The sequence below is a fragment of the Leguminivora glycinivorella genome, chromosome 17 (genome assembly GCF_023078275.1).
Source record: "Leguminivora glycinivorella isolate SPB_JAAS2020 chromosome 17, LegGlyc_1.1, whole genome shotgun sequence".
In the NCBI taxonomy this organism is placed as follows: domain Eukaryota; kingdom Metazoa; phylum Arthropoda; class Insecta; order Lepidoptera; family Tortricidae; genus Leguminivora; species Leguminivora glycinivorella.
In genome coordinates, this window is record NC_062987.1 from 10,898,425 (window position 1) to 10,919,683 (window position 21,259).

The 21,259-nt window shown below is 38.4% G+C and overlaps 2 protein-coding genes and 1 non-coding gene across 4 annotated transcripts in view; all 3 read right to left on the bottom strand.

Moving 5' to 3' along the window:
* The window catches only part of LOC125235595, a 217,207-nt gene extending 215,591 nt beyond the window's left edge, over positions 1-1,616 (bottom strand). Inside the window, exon 1 of the mRNA XM_048142193.1 lies at positions 1,340-1,616. The gene's annotated coding sequence lies outside the window, so the exon portion shown is untranslated. The remainder of the gene's footprint in view (positions 1-1,339) is intronic.
* Positions 1,617-2,088: 472 nt separating this feature from the next.
* On the bottom strand, positions 2,089-2,160 carry Trnah-gug. The gene has a single exon. It is a non-coding gene; the product is annotated as a tRNA-His (tRNA).
* Positions 2,161-15,449: 13,289 nt separating this feature from the next.
* Positions 15,450-21,259, bottom strand: part of LOC125235428 (serine/threonine-protein kinase minibrain) — a 50,387-nt gene continuing 44,577 nt past the window's right edge. Inside the window, exon 10 of one of the 2 annotated variants that reach the window (XM_048141988.1) lies at positions 15,450-15,722. In XM_048141988.1, the coding sequence (XP_047997945.1) occupies positions 15,598-15,722 (125 nt within the window). In that variant the 3' untranslated portion in view covers positions 15,450-15,597. Of the gene's footprint in view, positions 15,749-21,259 lie in introns of both variants that reach the window. The other variant, XM_048141990.1, reaches the window with a different exon arrangement.

Here is a 21,259-nt window from a genome sequence, read left to right on the forward strand (position 1 = left end):
CCGACTGTACGTGTACAGTGTACCTTTCTTTCAACAGTCATGATGTACTGCTCTCCGAGACGTTTCTAAAAACCCCTTACTCGATGGGGATACGATGTTTCATGACAGAGTTGCTATGACTACCTTTCTGCTCCATTATCAGATCAGCTCCATGATACCATAATATTGCATTGTCACGTGATTTACATATGTGTTCAAAATTTTAGCTCAATCGGAAACCGGGAAGTGGGTCTAGCTTCTACGTTTTGACGCACACTAACATACTAACAAGGCAAGTTGAATAAAAGCTTGTGATAATTAAGGTACTTCTTAGGTAGGTATGTAATGTACCTAATGCATCCACTATTGTTGTTTCTTCTCAGTTAAATGCCAATGAAATGAAATCATAATTATCTAGTGCACTAATACGTCCCCACCCCCAACCTCAGATTAAATTTAGGAAGTAGATAAGTAGTTTTGAACTTTTGCGCTGCTCAATTTTACAGTACAGTACGTAAGAAAACGTTACTATAAAGCAGAAACCTTTATTGAGCATTTCTTTTTTTTTGCCAATAAAAAAAATTTGATTGTTTTAGGGAATTTTAGGGCAATTTGTACTCAGAATCACGAGTACTTTCAATCTCACTGGGAGACAAAGTGTCCCAGAATTTCCATACATTTTTGTTACTTTCCTCTTTTGTTACCCCATACAACATGTACGGAAAATGGTAACAAAATAAGAAAAAATCGTATGGGAGAATTTTTTTTCCTCCTAGGATTGAAAAAGCTAGTAATTCTGAGTAGAAATAGCATTTTTTTTTTCAAAAATATAACACTTCATAAAAGTGGCAAAAAAAAAGAAATTCTCTATTATGATCCTTGGTTTTAGTTTTTTAATACCTACAGGTGTTTTCTACCCTTTACAGATATATACCTATAAAATCTTCCTTTTGTTGTACCTAGTGTACGCCGTGCTGCAGGCTTGCGAGACGACTTGGCGAGACACCTCCAACTCTTCAAGATTATATGGCAGACGAACCGGAAAGCAGTGACAAGTTTCGAAAACATTAAAGGTGGCTTTAAACCAATAATGAAGACCGACATGTCATTCCGCTAAAGACTTATGTAAGTAATTAATTAGCGTAAAAAATCTCTTAAGTATAATAATAACAGGTCCCAAAAAAATTACCGCAAACATTAAACACGACAAATTTTGCCTTTCAAGGAGAAATAGCGAATGGCATGCCGCGTATCGAGGTCAAACAACGTTACACAGACCCTCAATAATATCTATAGCATCCAACAGGCGTGATTCAGTTAGGTTAGGTTCAGTTTGGATAAAGCAAATCATTTTACTTACGCAAACCGCTCGCATAGTTATCCCGTTAAGATTCGCTTCAACGGCAATGCTGTCACGACCTGTCGAATTCACTCACACAAACACACTTCGCTACGTAGTAAACGTCATAACCTACGTTTACTAAGGTAATTACACCATTTAACAACGTTTCTTGACTTTAACAACAGTATATCACATGCGTAACAACTATATCTTGAACATATTACGAGCACAAGTCCCTAGGAGTCCTAGAACTATACATAAAACCCGTATTTCTAGGCAAACACAGCCTAATCACCACTCCTTTTCTCTCACGAATTTCTATGATAGCACACACCGAACAGCTGCCGTGCGTGGTCGACCAAAACAAAGACTAGTAGTGACATCTCGTGACTTCTCAGTATACACATAACGGCTGCAAGAAACACGGGGGCTTACCGCGTCACCGCGTTCAGCGAATACGTCACAGATGGCGCTGAAAGCAGTTCCATGGACAAGCAGTCTTTTAGTGTTGTATTCAGAAAAGAACTCTTTGCTAGTATCGTTGTAATAACTGATAATCTAGGTATAACATAACATAATTGTATAAACTACCGAAATAATTTTAATGAATTTGTAAAAAAAAAGAAACTGAACAGAAACTGGTTACTTTGAACACTATTTGATATTTCCATATTATGGTTAATAAAAGTTCATTAAAATTTAAATTATTATATTGGAAAAAAATCATATAAATCAAAAATATAGCTCCGCCATGACAGTGTAGACACTGCCGTGACCAGGATTCGAACCTGGGTTACTACGGCCACAACGTAGGGTCCTAACCACTAGACGATCACGGCTATCGGAGCGGTGCGAGCAGCAGCGAAATTACCTATTACTTGCGTACTCAATTCCATTCCGGTCGACGCAGAATACGGTTACATAATGTTGCCAATTTCGATATTTCAATGGAAATATTGTTTTATTACCCGACTACGGCAACGCAAAAGGAGGGTTATGATTTTGACCGGTATGTATGTGGGTATGTATGTATGTATGTTCATCTGTTCCCTCATAACTTCTAAAGTACTCATTAGAATTTGACAAACGATACGTCATTCGAATTGTCTTAATCGTCCGCTGGTTATAGGCTATATGACGTCACCGAAAAGGAAACATGGCGCCCTCTAGAGGTCATAAAGTAACGAAGCAAAAAAATAAAATGAAGTTAGGATGACATGTTGTATATCATTTGAAAGGTCTTGATTAGCACATTTCAAATATGTATATGTATTATTAGCTTTTTAACCGACTTCAAAAAAGGAGGAGGTTCTCAATTCGACTGAATGTTTTTTTTTTTTTTTTTTTTTTGTATGTATGTTCCTCGATATCTCCGAGAATTGTGGACCGATTTTCAAAATTTTTTTTTTGATCGAACGGGTATAACCCCGAGATGGTCCCATTGGCACCAAGTCAGGGTCTGATGATGGGATCCTGGAGAAATCGAGGGAACTCTTCAAATGTTATAGGCACATGTAATGTTTTTAGTGTATTTTTCAAAGGTAAACCAGTATTTACGCCTGATGGTAATAATTTTATGTGGCTGAGCTGATGATGGAAGGTCAACTCCTCAATGGTTAGGAGTTAAAGGATAATTCTTTCACTAGTGTACATATATTCGGACTGATACGTATAATATCAATAGGAACCACTAAAAATTAACAAAAAATAAACTTTTTTAACAAAAAATAAAACCGCCTTCAAAACTAAGCGCGTTACAAAACACGGAGAAACTAAAAAGCAAAAAATAATAAACCTTTGAATTCAGATTTCTTATCGTATTGCAATAATCTAAACATCCAAATTATAAACAAATCAATTATTTTTGGAGTCGGTGCCAGCCTGCATATGGTTGGGTGGGGCAAACAGGCAATAGCAAGGCGACGAACAGGTCTGGTACCGACTACAAAAATAATTGATTTGTTTATAATTTGGATGTTTAGATTATTGCAATACGATAAGAAATCTGAATTCAAAGGTTTATTATTTTTTGCTTTTTAGTTTCTCCGTGTTTTGTAACGCGCTTATTTTTGAAGGCGGTTTTATTTTTTGTTAAAAAAGTTTATTTTTTGTTAATTTTATTCCCAGCTTTACTTGATTACACCTGATAATTCATTGATTTCTCGGAAAAATTGACTATTTGCAAATCCGCAACGCCGACTGCGTTTACACAAGAAGGCTTTTGCCAAAGAAACAAATTTGCCTGCTTTGTATATTAATTTTATTAAAGATTTGCAATATTTTTTCGACCTAAAGCTCAATTTCGTACAGCAAATTGTCATGATAAGAACTAGATGAGGTTTGACGCTGTTTTGACATTCTGACGTGTATCATGGCCGGCGCCCTCTAACTTAAAGTGTCGGGCGAAGCCCGACGCACTCGCTCCCAAGCCGGGCGCCTTCGGCGCCCTCTAACTTAAAGTGTCGGGCGAAGCCCGACGCACGCGGTCCTAAGCCGGGTGCCGAGGGCGCCCTCTAACTTAAAGTGTCGGATGAAGCCCTACGCACTCGCTTCCAAGCCGGGCGCCTTCGGCGCCCTCTAACTTAAAGTGTCGGGCGAAGCCCGACGCACTCGCTCCCAAGCCGGGCGCCTTCGGCGCCCTCTAACTTAAAGTGTCGGGCGAAGCCCGACGCACGCGGTCCTAAGTCGGGCGCCGAAGGCGCCCTCAAACTTAAAGTGTCAGGGAAAGCCCGACGCACGCGGTCCTAAGCCGGGCGCCGAAGGCGCCCTCAAACTTAAAGTGTCGGGCGAAGCCCGACGCACTCGCTCCCAAGCCGGGCGCCTTCGGCGCCCTCTAACTTAGTGACCGGCCACACCAGAGCGTCGCGTGTCTCGGGGCGCGCAACGGGCGTCCGCGCCACGCCGCTTCAGTGTAATTCAAAAAACGCCTCCTCAGTACATTTTGTATAGGAAAGACGTAAGACGCGCCCCAGGTGGCGTGGCGGCGGCGGGGCGCGCGCCGCGCCGCTTGGCGGCGCGCCTTACGTCCTTCCTATACAAAATGTACTGAGGAGACGCTTTTTGAATTACACTCAGGTGGCGTGGCGCGGACGCCCTTTGCGCGCCCCGAGACACGCGACGCATAAGTGGGAACGCTGCCTTAAAGTGTCGGGCGAAGCCCGACGCACGCGGTCCTAAGCCGGGCGCCGAAGGCGCCCTCAAACTTAAAGTGTCAGGGAAAGCCCGACGCACGCGGTCCTAAGCCGGGCGCCTTCGGCGCCCTCTAACTTACAGTGTCGGGCGAAGCCCGACGCACGCAGTCCTAAACCGGGCGCCTTCGGCGCCCTCAAACTTAAAGTGTCGGCCTGTCGGGCTTCGCCCGACGCACGCGGTCTTAAGCCGGCCGCCTTCAGCGCCCTTATATTTAATAAATAAAATGTAACCCCAAAGTAAGTCAAATAAAAAATAAGTTCAAAAACTAAAACCCGACTACTATAAGTAAAATGTGCTCTAAAAGTATGAAACAAGATAGAATTAGTTTATGAAATTATCATGCATGATATTCACAGATGTGTATTCTTTTCAAACTAAATTCAATGTTATAATAAGTTTGTAAATTTTAAATATACTTGCAGAGATGCCGAAGATAACCGTGGTCGTATGCCACTTATGTACTTACTTTTATAATTGTGGCATACGACCACGGTTATCTTCGGCATCTCTGCAAGTATATTTAAAATTTACAAACTTATTATAAACATTGAATTAACGTATTGAAAAGAATACACATTTGTGAATATCATGCATGATAATTTCATAAACTAATTGACAACATTTCATATTTTTGAGTACTACTTTTTATTCTTTGGTTTGAAAGAACTTAATACAAAAAGATACACGTATTTTTTTATTTTTCCAAAAACTGCTATTTTAATGAGAAAATCCCTTCTTATTACTACTTCGAGCAGAAAGAGCGTAAGTTACAAACGTCAAGACGCAGCTTCGTGACGTCACATGTGTTGTTTCATACACCTAAGAAAACGACAAAATCTTTTAAAAAAAATAAAGTCTTAACTGTCAGCTTAAACAGTCCGGTATGTTTGACTGTCAAGTGTCACTGTCAACCCATAGTGAATGACTATGAACCATAGACTAAGCCATGAAATTTTTAATATCTTTGCTAAGAACTGTGATAAGTGTCACTGTCAAACTCAAGGGACATCCCAACTGGAAGATTTTTTTCTTATAGTGGCAGCTCTTCTTTCAAATCAGCTATTTGACGTCACTTCCCCTTTAAACTATTTTTATGATTTTTTATACTAAAAATACGGAAAAAAAAATTAAAAAAAATATTTATGTGACCTACAAGCGTATATCTCGAAATGGTTTTCGATTTAGGGACATTGAAAATTTTGAAACGTTGTCAATTCTATCTTGTTTCATACTTTTTAGAGCACATTTTACTTATAAATAGTAGTCGGGTTTTAGTTTTTGAACTTATTTTTTATACAGTACATACTTGCCTATTGACCATCCAAATATATACTTATACCCGAATCTATTCAAAGTTTATTCCTCAAAGGATTTAATAGTAGGCTACTCAATAGCGAAAGGTGGCCCAGACTCAATCTGGAGGAAACGCTGAAAAAAGATAATTAACTTTCGCAGCAAACAATACGGCATTCCACAAGGAAATGTAGGCAGGCAATTAGCTACACTCCTTGCCACAGAAATTAAAGAACTTTCAAATAGACTGCCAAAAGAAGGTCATTCCGAAAGAATTTTTATACTATGTAGTACAATACTTCAAAGAGACCCAATGGTGAAATCAGGTAAGGATATCAGACAAATGCTTCAAAGAAGAATGGAAATGTGGAATACTGAACACTATGACGAACTGATCGCAGAAACAATACTCTGCAACTCAAAATTTACGTCTAAAAATAAAGAAAAACAAGACGAAGACCATGACGTTCGAATATTCAGCCGCCTAATGCTACAAGGAAAAATCAGACAAGCAAACAGATGGATAACCGGAAGATCAGGAGGTGGAATTTTGGACCCGAATGAAAAGCTAGGTGATAAAACAGTACACCAAATATTTAAAGAAAAACACCCTGACCAAACAATCCCACAACTAACTGGCTTCTTAGATTGTCAAGAACTTCCTATAATAGTGAATGTTGATATCACCTCCAAGTCTCCAACCATATCGAAAAAGTTGCAAGAAAACTGTCTGGTGGCGCTGGGCCTAGTGGCACAGATTCTGAACAATGGAAATCACTCCTCCTGCGCTTCGGAAACCTCAGTTCCGAACTACGAGAATCAATCGCAGCACTAACAAGAAAATTTAGCAGTGAAATAGTTGAATGGGACTGCATCAGAGCATTATTAGTAAGAAGAGGCATTGCTCTAAAGAAATGCCCAGGCATTCGGCCAATCGGTATAGGCGAAATATTACAACGCATAATCGCAAAATCAATGGCAACCGCAACAGGGCAAGACGTTCAACAAGCCTGCGGTTCAGATCAGCTCTGTGCAGGAATAAAATCAGGCATTGAAGGTGGAATCCACGCTATGACCAAATGCTTTGATGAAGGTGAAGATGATGAAGGCCTACTTTTAATAGATGCAGCAAACGCCTTCAACGCATTGAACCGCCCAATCGCCCTTTGGAATGTTAGAATATACTGGCCACGCTGTGCGATATTTCTTTTTAATACTTATAGAGGATTTTTAAACTTCAGCTCACAAATAGAGACAACTTAAACGATCCTTTTTAATTTTGGCTTTTACGTGCACTTATAGAGGATACGCTGTCATGTGCTTATCAGGATCCAATAATTTCATTCTTAGCAAAGAAGGAACAACACAGGGCGATCCACTGGCAATGCTAATGTATGCAGTTGTGATCTTGCCACTAATCCAAGACTGCAAAGACCGTGCTAAATATATCCAAAATTGGTACACATATGACTCAGCCTGCTTTGGTAAGCTTAAAAATATTAGAGACTGGCTAGAAAAACTAATGAGAGAAGGCCCAAAATATGGTTACTTTCCGGAACCTTCAAAAAGCTACATTATAATAAAAAATGAATCTAGCGAAGAGGCGAAAAGATTGTTTGAAGATTTAGGCGTGAAGATAGTAAATTACCACCGGTTTTTGGCGGTGTCATTGGAAATGAAAATGGACAAAAACAATTTATTAAAGAAAAAGTAACTGATTGGACCAAGTGCATAAAATTACTATCAAAAGCTAGTAAATCCCACCCACAACTAGTATATACAGCCTTTACAAAATCACTTCAGTGCGAATGGAGATATTTGCAAACTGTGATGGATAAAACCGACGAAGAATTTCATACCCTAAAAGAAACTATTATGTCAACATTAATACCTTCTATTCTTGACAGAGAAATCACATCTTTGGAAGAAGAACTGTTCACTCTACCAGTGAAATGGGGAGGTCTTGGTATCAACAATCCATTAAAAAACAGTGAATGTTACAAGTCGTCCATCGAATCAAACAAGATATTAATTAATGCAATCAAAAATACAGAAAACCTGGACTTAATTGCCCATCAAAGCCATGCAGCAGAAACAATGAGAATTTGCAAACTGACAAGGCATCTGAAAGACAGTCAAACTAGCAAAGAAATTATACCCAATCTACCTTATAAACTGCAAAGAAGCGTCCAAAGAATAACCGAATCAAACTCATCCCAATGGCTCTCAATCATACCTACCAGCACCACCGTAAACAATACAGACCTCACATCCTCGCAATTTAGAGATGCCCTTGCCATCCGCTACGCACACGAACCTGGGCACCTTCCTCAAGTATGCGATGGCTGCGGTGAAAATGAATTCAACTTAAATCATGCTCTAAATTGAAAAAAAGGAGGTTTAGTCAAACAAGGCCACGACCAACACCGAGATGATTGTAAAAACTCAAAATTAAATACGAAACAGCGTTTGGGAACCTGGGAAAACCATACTACAGCAACCTCTTCTGGCAAAAAACATCACAGAGCAACTAATGTTCTGGCTGAAGGTGAAAAGAACAACATCAAATTTCCCTTATTCGAGCGATCTCAATAAGGGTGAGAGGCACCCGGAGACTCATAAGGGCCTTCGAATGTGAGGACGGAGCAGGGATCCTATTCTAAAGAAGGATTCATCATGGCAATCATAGGTTCCCTCAACTGTTCCTCTGTCAAAAATAAATAATAATAAATAAATATAGGACATTCTTACACAGATTGACTGAGGCCCACAGTAAGCTCAAGAAGGCTTGTGTTGTGGGTACTCATCAGACAACGATATATATAATATATAAATACTTATATACATAAACATCCATGACTCAGGAACAAATATTTGTGCCCATCACACAAATAAATGTCCTTACCGGGATTCGAACCCGGGACCGCGGCGTAGCAGGCAGGGTCACTACCGACTGCGCCAGACCGGTCGTCAAAGCACTTAAACATCGTCCACGTGCCATACACACCGGCCCACAGAAAACGCACCAAAACGACAATTGGAATATGGTCTTGAAAAGCGTGAGCAAAATTGTCTTTTCACCGACGGCCACATTGTCACTTATTGCTTGGATTGTATCAGTTTTTGATTTCATCATTTTATATTGTTTTGTTTAAATATTGAATTTACTTTGAATATGAAATGTAATATTTTAGTAGATGAGATACAACTGAATAAATTTGATTGAAAAATACAGTACATACAACTCTGTAAGATATGATAAATTCATTAAAAAAAAACGTACCCTCGAAAAACTACGAAACATTTTATTTTCTAAATTATAAATGGGCTTACTCTTGGCCACAGACTAGCCGAAGGCAAAGACGTGGCCTACGATGGAGTGAGCTCGCCCAGAAGATGCCTGTTCACTCTTGATTCGAAGGTTGCCGGGTTATATGAGCTCGGAAATATAGCCGCCGGCAAGGAATTCCACTCCTTGGCAGTGCGCATAAGAAAAGAAGAAGCAAAGCACTTCGTGCGAATTCGCGGAATATCTACCAAGTAAGGATGGAAACCGGCCGTGCGTCTAAGAGTCCGATGGTAGAATGGGGACGGTGGAATAAGCTGTGTAGCTCTTGAGCACACTCCCCGAAGTGCAACCTGTAAAACACCGACAGACTGGCGACTTTCCGCTAACTTGATTTAACGCTCCTTTATGGTGCTTTGGGCTGTTATAAATGTTAGGTCCGTGTCACACGATGTCATATTATTATAACATTTATAACAGCCCAGTGTGGCAGTAAAGTACATATGAGTATCCCTAATAGATAGTTATTTTCAAGTACCTAGACATATTCCACACATTAGAACTACGTAACGGATTTTGATGCGTTTTTTTTTAATTCAATAGACAGAGTGATTCGAGAGAAGTTTATAGTGTGTTAGTTTTGAGGGTTTTATTTTTTGAAGCGCTGTGGCCTAGCGGTAAGAGCATGCGACTTGCGATCCGGAGGTCGCGGGTTCGAACCCCGGCTCGTACCAATGAGTTTTTCGGAACTTATGTGCGAAATGTGATTTGATATTTGCCAGTCGCTTTTCAGAAACACGTGTTTTGTCCTTTAATACCAGCGGGTAAAAACGCATTTTATCCACTAGTGGGTAAAGTAATTTGACCTTGAATAAAGTCAAATTAACTGCTTTAAAATTGATAAAAGTAGGTGAATCTGGTAATAAAGATGATTTACCACCTGTGGAACTACTGGAAGCAGTGATAAACGCATTTTTTGCGTTGTAGTTTCCTCGCTATAGTGAGGGGAAAAGTTTTGTGTTACACTCGGGTGCAAATGTATTTTACTTCTCGTGTGTTAAAAAACTCACAAGTTCAGGATTCTATTTTCGAACCACTCGCTTCGCTCGTGGTTCAACTATAGAATCCTTTCACTTGCTCGTTTTACAATTCCACACTCGGCGTTAAAATAAAACTTTGCCCCCTTGTATAACAAATAACTATTAAAAAAGTAACTAATGACACGTTCTAATTTCAAATATTCTTTGCACTCTTGTGGATAAAATGCGATTTTGCTATCAGTTTTTAAAGAATAAAAATGTCCTTTCCGAGCTAGTGAGGTGAAAAGGACTTTATAGTTGAACCACGAGCGAAGCGAGTGGTTCGAGAATAGAATCCTGAACATGCGAGTTTTTTAACACACGAGAAGTAAAATACATTTGCACCCGAGTGTAACACAAAACTTTTCCCCTCACTATAGCGAGGAAACTACAACGCAAAAAATTCGTTTATCACTGCTTCCAGTAGTTCCACAGGTGGTAAATCATCTTTATTACTAGATTCACCTACCATTATCAATTTTAAAGCAGTTAATTGTAGAGGAGATATAGCCTTGGGGGTCATCATAATTACCACAGAACCGAAGTTTGGTTTTTTTAGTTCTTTGTGTGTGTCTTTTTGACATACTAAAAATATAGTAAAATATATTTATGCAAAATGCGTTTTTTCGACCGCCAAAAGTTGTATGAAAAATTACTATGGAAAAAAAATCCTGAAATTTAAAAATCGTCTCTGGTATCAACTTATGGGGAATTAGGCGGCAAATTTTTTTATAGCGTTGATGTTTAGCAAAAATATAAATATTTTTCACTATTTTGGTAAAATAAAAAATGATAAAAATCATAAATTTGATGAAAGGAAGTAATTAAAACATAAATTTCAGCAATGTAATTTTTTTCATATGTCCCACACCATGGTAAATACGGGTACGATCCGCCTGGTGATTAACAGTTACGGTAGCCTATGACGCCTGCCAATCTAGAGCCTCCACATGCGCGTTGCTGGCCCTTTAGGGTACCTTTCCACTAGAGATGCGCAACGTGATAGTGTTTGATATCCACCAATCATGTTCACTGTTCACAAAGCGTAGCGCTAGTAGGAACGGGTTCGACTAAGCTGATTGTGGATATCAGAAGCATCCATAACACATCTCTGGTGGAAAGGCACCCTTAACAGTCCTCAGCTAGCTCGCAGGATAACGCGTGTCCGCGGGAGAAAAATCCTCCTATTGGGTAACCGTATTTACCATGAACTTGTATTTTGGCGGGGTTCAATATAAGTATATAAATTGTCGCATCCCATAAAAAAACTGTCGATAAAGCATTATATCGAACACGAGAGAAAACCAAAACCTAATAATCATCGGTTTTTCTAGTCATAGATCTGCGCATCCACACACCTTGGACCCGTATATCGTCGCACACTGCGGCTTCTTCTTCTTCAACCTAGCGTTTTCCCGGCCTAGCGCCAGGGTCCGCTTTCCTACTCAGTCTTCTCCACTTTGCCCGGTCTTCAGCATACTTAGACGTGAGATTGTTCTCTTGTATGTCCGCTCCCACGACGTCCAGCCAGCGCTTCTTTGGGCTACCGGGGCCGCGTGACTTAGAGCCTTGGACAGCGAGATTAAGGCATCTGTTTTTGATGTAGGCTTAGGAGGATTTTTCTCCCGCGGACGCGCGTTATCCTGCGAGCTAGCTGAGGACTGTTAAGGGTGCCTTTCCACCAGAAATGTGTTATGGATGCTTCTGATATCCACAATCAGCTTAGTCGAACCCGTTCCTACTAGCGCTACGCTTTGTAAACAGTGAACATGATTGGTGGATATCAAACACTATCACGTTGCGCATCTCTAGTGGAAAGGTACCCTAAAGGGCCAGCAACGCGCATGTGGAGGCTCTAGATTGGCAGGCGTCATAGGCTACCGTAACTGTTAATCACCAGGCGGATCGTACCCGTATTTACCATGGTGTGGGACATATTAAAAAAATTACATTGCTGAAATTTATGTTTTAATTACTTCCTTTCATCAAATTTATGATTTTTATCATTTTTTATTTTACCAAAATAGTGAAAAATATTTATATTTTTGCTAAACATCAACGCTATAAAAAAATTTGCCGCCTAATTCCCCATAAGTTGATACCAGAGACGATTTTTAAATTTCAGGATTTTTTTTCCACAGTAATTTTTCATACAACTTTTGGCGGTCGAAAAACGCATTTTGCATAAATATATTTTACTATATTTTTAGTATGTCAAAAAGACACACACAAAGAACTAAAAAAAACCAAACTTCGGTTCTGTGGGAATTATTATGACCCCCCCCCCCCCCCATACAAATTCACATTCCACTCCTCTACTATAATTTGACTTTATTCAAGGTCAAATTACTTTACCCACTAGTGGATAAAATGCGTTTTTACCCGCTGGTATTAAAGGACAAAACACGTGTTCCCGAGCCAGTGAGGGGAAAAATAATTTATTTTAACTTAAGGACAGGCCAGTTCCCTATTCTCTACAATATTGTTATCTATCTCAAAGTATGTTACTTACTTAGTCTTAAAGGGACGATTCTGAGGCATATGACCGGTCCTGTTTATGCGGCTCCAGCTTTTCACGTTCCAATATTTAGTAGTGGATCTTTTTTATGTGGTTCGTTGTGTGGATTGTACAGACAGCAACACTCTCAGCTGACCATCGGCAGACTCCATGCTAGGGAGCTTTTAACCTCTCGTATGGCGAATTAATTGGAATTCAATACTTGCTGCACGGATCGACGTTCCGACATACGAGAGGTTGATAGGGATTAGGGATTACAAATTGACAAAGCCTCGGCCAAACATAAGGCGTTTTGATAGCGTAGCGGAATGCGCGCTGAATGCGAGCGACGCGAGCGTATTCAAAAAATTTAAGATTTAAAATAATCCGCTCTGATTACGATCGCGTGGTCACACATAACACAATGCGCGTTGTGAGCGGACTTGTCTGAATATGGATTAAATGTTAACCATTAAGCTAATTGTTTTGTTCCAAATTGTTGTTTTGATTTCTCATACTGTGTCAGTCAATACTTATTAGAAGTTTAAAGTTGCAAAATATAGACTTAGAAGTTACAATGTGCAGAATGCACGCGGATCGCTCGCAATCGCTCGCTCCGTCTGGCGCACCACTATCATTGCGCTCTCAAAACGCATGTGTGGCCGAGCTTAACAGTGTTGCCGATGCGATAGTACATAAAATAAAACATAAGCAATCGTTCTATCGTTTATTGATTTAAAATACAAAACTTAGTTGTTGTAAAGCTCTAAATTATTTTATTGTTACAGTGCCTGCGAACTGACAATCCGATAGGAAATAAACATTAGCTTCTCGCACTCAACATACGCCTTCTCTTTCCATACTGTCACAGTACAAATAAATAGTATAGGTAGTACATTACATACTCAAGCAAACATCTAGGGCCATCTCGAGTAAATGAATAAGTTAGAGCTATTCAAGTGTTGTTTCTCTCTTTCGCAGTAGCATACACATGTAACGGCAGATTCCCATTTCCGAGGTAGAAATAAATATAACATTATTACAAGGAACAAATAAACTTATCAACATAAATCGTACTTACACTAAACAGACAAGATTTGCTATAATGTCAAATAGACGAACACAATTATTCAAGAAAATAAAAAAAATAGTTATAACATAATTGGAAACCTGCCTTTGAATTTGTTGCATTTTTTTCTATAATCAAAATGAATATACTGTCATACCTATTTCACATACTCATTTCTATCAACCTTATATCTCATGAAGCAGAAAAGTATTACGGTAAATATTACATTATAAGAATGTTTCTGTACATAACAGTATGATTAGAAATAGATTCAAATCTACAATGTAATAGAAAACCAACTACAAAATAGACAGAGCATCGAGAAGTGGTAAAATAATGTCAGAAAATACTTTAATGCTTCATGCCTGTAAACAAAACTGCACCATACAAACTTCATGTTAACTTAGTCTTTCGAGAGGGAGTTATATAAAAAATTCACAGCAACGCACGCAGTACGAAATACCTGCATTCGATTGCATATCTCGTTTTAGCGGCTTTATTTCAAATGTTCAGTCGATGATTTCAATTCAACTAAATAAAATAGAAATAAAATTTTCCTAAATCACGTTATATTTGGTAATAAAGTCGCTAAAGGGGGCCCGCGACGGCGGCCTTCGCCGCGCCGTTGGACTGCTCTCTGCGCGGAGGGAGCGGAACTCTAACTAAGTATCACTTATGTACAATACAAATTATGCGAATATGCGATTACGGATTCATCAAAAATAAACCTTGTGTTACATATGAATACGCCGCGAAGGCGACGCGGCCGCGGGCCCTTATTCGTAAAAAGTTCCGGCACAATAAGGCAGTGATTCAGTGTACGCTATACAAAATATCTCCGTTACAAAGTTTCAACCAGTCTGTTGCAATGAGGTTAGTCTATTGTAGATTCAAATCCAAAAAGGTTGAACGAGTTATAATTCAATTTATTAACTCCTATCTGAAATACCAAAATTTTTTATATATATGATCAACATTATTCGTAACCTACAAGTACATTTTGTGTTTTATAGAATTACCTATCGCTAGTCTTGTTTACACGTCTTTTGAATATTCCAATGGGTCAAAAATAAATCGGATCCGACACATTAGTCTGAAAATGTTACATCGTCGATACTCCAAGTAGAATTTTAGATAGGAAAAGACATTTACGCAACAACTCTGAAATGCGAGGGCATCGGTCATCGGCCACGTCCGCCGTCCGGGACCGTCCGGTGGCTAGTTCGGTGCGTTCACTAATTAATTTAGGACACATTTCAGATTATCTATTTCGGCATCGCTTACAAAAAAAAAGTTTTGGCCCATTTTTCTTTCAGTCATCAGTTGCCGACACTTTAAAAATATAAAGCTTGCGATAATTAAAATCGAATGAAAGCCTAACTAGCATAGATCGTAACTAAACTATAGATTAACCAGTTTAAATCGCAGTCTGTAATTAGTCGGTTTCCTAAATTTTATATACAATATTTATTTTCTACCATATTGCGTCCTTGATATGCATCGCGTAACAATAAAAAAACCTAGCTTTCGCGCCGTCCACGCGTCACGATCGGGAGACGGGGGCGCGCCCCGGACGTTCTCTAAGTACTGTCGAGAGAAGCGGTTACAAATAATACATGTCACAAAGTGACAGTCACAGTTTATTTCTTTACAGTCAGACTTATCGCATTAAATAAAAATATAGAGTTATAAATATGAATCAGGTCCCTCGGCCTCGGATCGACCGCACCGCACACGCACAGCGTTCGCACTGACACGTCACTCGCGACTCGGCTCGGGCTCGGCGGTCCAGCGCACGGCGCACGCGTTCGCGCACGTGCTCGCGCACGCGCACGCGCTCGCGCACGCGCACGCTCCCGGCTAGTGGATGGCCACGGGGCTGCGCGCGCGCGGCGCGCAGGCGTGCAGGTCGTCGGGCGCGCGCTCCACGTCCATGCGCTCGGGCTGCACGCCACCCCACACCAGCGCGCCCACGCCCACGCCCACTGCGATCACAACATTCACGTTATGCCTAGTGGACATTTACAAACACACCAGATTAGTTCGGCGAACCCGATCGTCGATGTGGAGAATACCATCTATCGGGTGGACTCGTGCAGGATATGAACCCTTTCATTGTGTTTATAGTGAGAGACGGTCCCCCTGTCCGAAACTTTCATATGATGAGATCGGTTTTCTCCACATCGACCTTGATGGATGTTGAGGTTGGCATTTAAATTTTATCTTCAATTTCTAACTGTTACTCTGTATAAACAACTAAAACATGAAAATTAATATCAATTTTTAATATGAATAGGGTGTAGAACTATCCAATCTATCCATGGTACCTTAATCTTACATTGGGAGCTCGTACAAACAATTTGTAGGTATGCTTATTCAAGTTTGTTACTTCCTCATTCAATATATGAAACAAAAATATATCTACAAATACTAGAAATTACAAATTATTTTACTATAAGCTCCAAATGAATATTTACCAATCTTAAAATGAACATTTATATGAGTATGCTCACAAAAATAAGGTTAGCTGTTAGATCCCAGATCCCTGCCTACCTACAATAGTCTCATCCCAATATTCCAAATTTACCAATCAACGCATAAAGAAATAAGTACCTAAACAATGAAACATGTGTATAAATGACATAGACCACAAACAATTAAGATTATAAATCTATCAATGAAATCTACTGTTTCTCTTATCGTAGTTAAAAGTGACAATGTGGCTTTAGTATTATTCGTTTTTCGCAATCTTTTATAAGTTAGGTAATTTTACTTAATAAAGAGGCTGATAAAGACACCAAAGTAAGCGTTCTTCGGTGCACTTTTGTTTGATCCTAAACACGAAGCAGTTATACATTCCAAAAGCGTTCTATTTTATTGTTTTTGCTTTTGCTAAAGTATACTTCAATATTCGGTTGCGGAATGGATCTAAGCAGTGCGCTGCACAAGGCGTTCATACAAGGCGCTCGACTGAATTATTAAAACATTGCCCCAGCAGCGTCCATTTTAAGATTGGTTTAACTCTAACTAATGTAATAGAAAACTTTGAATAAAATAAATTCGCTAAAATTATTTTTTAAACATGGGGAGTAAATGGGCCATTTTTTTCAAACCCACCCACTTTTATTGGATTTAGAAAATTTTATGTGGTTTCCGCTGAGAATCGCAAGCTCTTTCAATCCTAATAGGAGAAAATGTCACAAGGTTTTTTCCAATTCCGTTACCATTTTTTCATACATTTTATATGGCGGTAGCGGAATGGAAGGTTTGAAAAATGTATGGAAATCTTGGGACACTTTTTCTTCTTCTATCAGGATCGAAAGACCTCGCGATTCTGAGTACGAATCGCGTAGAAAATACCCCTGTTACAGAAAAAGTCGGGTGGACAACTTTGAAAAAAATGGCCCAAATATGCAGTGCAGAGGATTCTAAAATCGAATTTATTACCTACGTGTCTATGGAATATGCATAATACATCTAATGGGAGAAAATAAAGCTATTTACTGTTTTTTGGTAGCCATCCCACTGTGTCCTTTTTACAAGTAAGGTCAGTGTGGGGAAGACCGTCTACCCGGAAAGACCGTCTATTGACTATAACTTTTGTGTTTATATATCTACGCCTCTCACACCTCCGAAGGTATACCAGTTTTTCATCCTCAAGCCATTGGTATTCAATACATATCCCTAGGACGAACACTAGTTAACAATAATCTTGATTTGTGTTTCGAACTCGAACACCGAGTTCAACATGGTTCCGCAAAAAATTAAAATAAAATAGAAGCAGTCGGAATATTTGTATATTGTATATGTAACGTAGTCATTTAATAACCGTTCTTTCTGACTAGTACTATTAATTTTCTCAAAACGCGCTCAATTTCTAGTTTTATGTTCTGAAATATGTAACTTAGAAATTGTGCCTACTCAGAAAGTCCGGCATAAAAGAGAAAGGCAAGACCGGCGTATGATAAACAAGGAGTTGCCAACCTTTTTTAGGCTTTATTGGATATAAGTCGAGTGTAAACGATATCAATATATAAGTACGTTTTTGGCTTATGGTAGTTGTACCGTTTTTGATTTTAACTTCGAAATACAGTTTTGGTAATGATTCGTATGGTGTTACTAAAATCATTCGAAAGTATTAAGTAAAAATAAAATATATGTGACATAATTGTGAAGAATGATAAGAGGTGAACAGAAGTAAGCCTACACTGCATTATTCATCATCATATTTAAGTTGGTAGAATTATCATAAGTTCTACCCGTTTTTTATTATTTTTGTTATGTAGATTGTGCAAAATGCGGCGACAAATATTTCAAAAGAGAGTAGGGTTTCAAGTTGGTCATTATTTTTATAATCAGCATTACCCAACAGGGACCGTATGGGTACCCTTAAAGACGGTTTTGACCGACTATTTTACGGCTACCTGACCGTTAATTGACATTGCTGACTGTCACTTGACACAAAACTCGTCATGGGTATCATCAAATATGTTTTCGGGGGTGCTAATTTAAAAATTAAACACCACTTTGGAATCTGACATTGCTGACTGTCACTTTGACACACAAGTGGTCATGGGTGTGGTCAAACAGGTTCTCGGGGGTGCTGATTCCAATAACCATTACAGCCAAAAAACTGTTTGATGACTATGTCAAATTCGAAATTGATCATTAATTTAGGAATCAGCACCCTGCAAACTTATTTGACGAGACACCAGACTAATGATGTGCAAGTTGCGGAAACTTTAAAAAAATCTTAAATTTCTTGAAAAATTCACGAAACTTTCATTAAAAATAAAGTAAATTTAAATTTATGAAGTGGAAAGTTTCCATTCATACAATTGTCCATACAAAGTGTGGAAAGTTTCCGAAGTTTTCCTATGTGAAAATTTCAGAATTTTGGAAACTTTCCGTCGGCACATCAGTACACCAGACGACTTTTGTGTTAAAGTGACAGTCAGCAATGTCAGATTTCAAATTAGTCATTAATTTTGGAATCAGTACCTATGTTACGACACCTATTACGACTTTTGCGTCGAAGTGACAGTCAGCAATGTTAGATTCCAGATTGTTTATTAATTTTGAAATCAGCACCTCCGAAAACTTATTTGACGACAACCATGACGACTTTTGTGTCAAAGTGACAGTCAGTAATATCAGATTCCAAATTGGTCATTCATTTTGAAATCGGTACCCCTGAAAACATATTTGACAATGTCTGGGACATTGCTAAGAAATGTTACCAAACTATTTCACGTACCTAATATCCTATTACCTTTACTTAATAACCAAGTTTCAAAAACAAATAAGTAGTTGGATTTATATGAGCCTGTAATATCGTGACTATATTGGACCTGAAAAGAAAAGGTTATGAACCCCATCTACGGGACATATGCCGGTCTTGCCTTATAAATGAAAAAATGCTTATATGTTTAAAATTTCAACGTTATTTTATTAATTATCTAGTACATTCTGCCCTGTTATTACGTAAAATAACAATGATCATGGTTTTGGAACCTAGTCTCATATGAAATTACGGGACAACAAGCACTAGACGGTCTTCCCGTGCTCACCGCGGGGGGACGGTCAACCCGCCGAGCCTTAAAAAATGTGATTTTATCAATTAAAATTACCATATTTCGCCAAAATATTATAAAAGCTTTGTAAAATATAATATTTGCTATAGGTAATTCCACGGAGGTTGAAGTGAATGATAACACACACAGCTAAATGAAGATTAGTACTGATTGCAAAAAAATTAATGAATGAAATGAGTGAGTGAATGTAAAAAAAACCGGCCAAGAGCGTGTCGGACCACGCTCAGTGTAGGGTTCCGTAGTTTTCCGTATTTTTCTCAAAAACTACTGAACCTATCAAGTTCAAAATAATTTTGCTAGAAAGTCTTTATAAAGTTCTACTTTTGTGATTTTTTTCATATTTTTTAAACATATGGTTCAAAAGTTAGAGGGGGAGGACGCACTTTTTTTTTCTTTAGGATCGATTATTTCCGAAAATATTAATATTATCAAAAAACGATCTTAGTAAACCCTTATTCATTTTTAAATACCTATCTAACAATATATCACACGTTGGGGTTGGAATGAAAAAAAAATACATGCCCCTACTTGACATGTAGGGGGGTACCCTAATAAAACATTTTTTTCCATTTTTTATTTTTGCACTTTGTTGGCGTGATTTATATACATATTGGTACCAAATTTCAGCTTTCTAGTGCTTACGGTTACTGAGATTATCCGCGGACGGAAGGACGGACGGACGGACGGACAGACAGACATGGCGAAACTATAAGGGTTCCTAGTTGACTACGGAACCCTAAAAACGATAATAATATTATTGAAAAACATTATTATTTATTGATATACTTATCATTAATGGTATTAAAAGCAGTAAAAACATAATGAACAAATCCTTGTATAAACCACCGTCACTTGGCATATCTTCATCTGATTCGTTAGGATTGATTATACGGTTTTGGTTTTCGGTTAAATCATCTATCATAGGTTCTCTTTCCCTACCTATATCTTTCTTCGTTTTCTTAGGTTTTTCTGAAAATACTGTGAAACGTTTCTTTATCAAGTGCTGCTATTTCTTCGTTTAATTTTCTCATGACGCTATTAAATGTGAACTCAGTATTACTAGCTGGAAGTCGCGGTGGCACGAATAAAATTTTGCTAAAGACAAACGATATTATTTTATTAAATTAAATTATCCGGTGAACTTTATAGCTCATATGAAATTTCACTTCTGAATAAGTATTCAGCTATCGATATATTTTATATCGGAAGGATGTCCCTATGTTAATTGACGTTATTGCTACCGTGACTTCTATGTCTGCTAATAAGTAATAACAAAATAGGTAAACACCATTTTAACAGCTACGATGATAAAATCTTTGATTTCTACGATTTATATTACAATCATAATCTGACAATTAATGAATCACATACGAGATATTTTATTTTCTGTTGAAAATTGTTCTATAGACGTAATTCTTAACAAAATAGTAAATAGAAACTTTTTGGTCTTTCATACAATTCACTGTTGAATCTGCAGTCGGTACATAAGAACACTAATTTCAAAATCTCGTTGTCATTACATGACAGTGTTATAGTGTGCGTGGCCTCAACTGAGTTGAAACTACCTATATCACATAGGACCATGCGCATTACGCCAAACTACATTAATTATAGAGTTTTATCCATTCAAACTTTATTTCAAATAAACTATGCCGGTCTTGCCCGCACTGACCTTACACGGTTTCCTTCGTTGATAAATATCAAATACCTATTTCCTAAAATTCGTAACGGCATCGGCACAGAGCGTAAAGTAGTAAAAATTCTAACAACACACCCTTCATATTCGACAAATTTTTTGTAAGACAAACTTCTGTTTTAGAAGTTTGATATGTTAGAAAGTTTAAAAATTCATAACTTTTTGCATATTCTTTGATGTTTGATTTTTAAATTATATTTAAAAAACTTGCCATAATAATAATAATCTAATG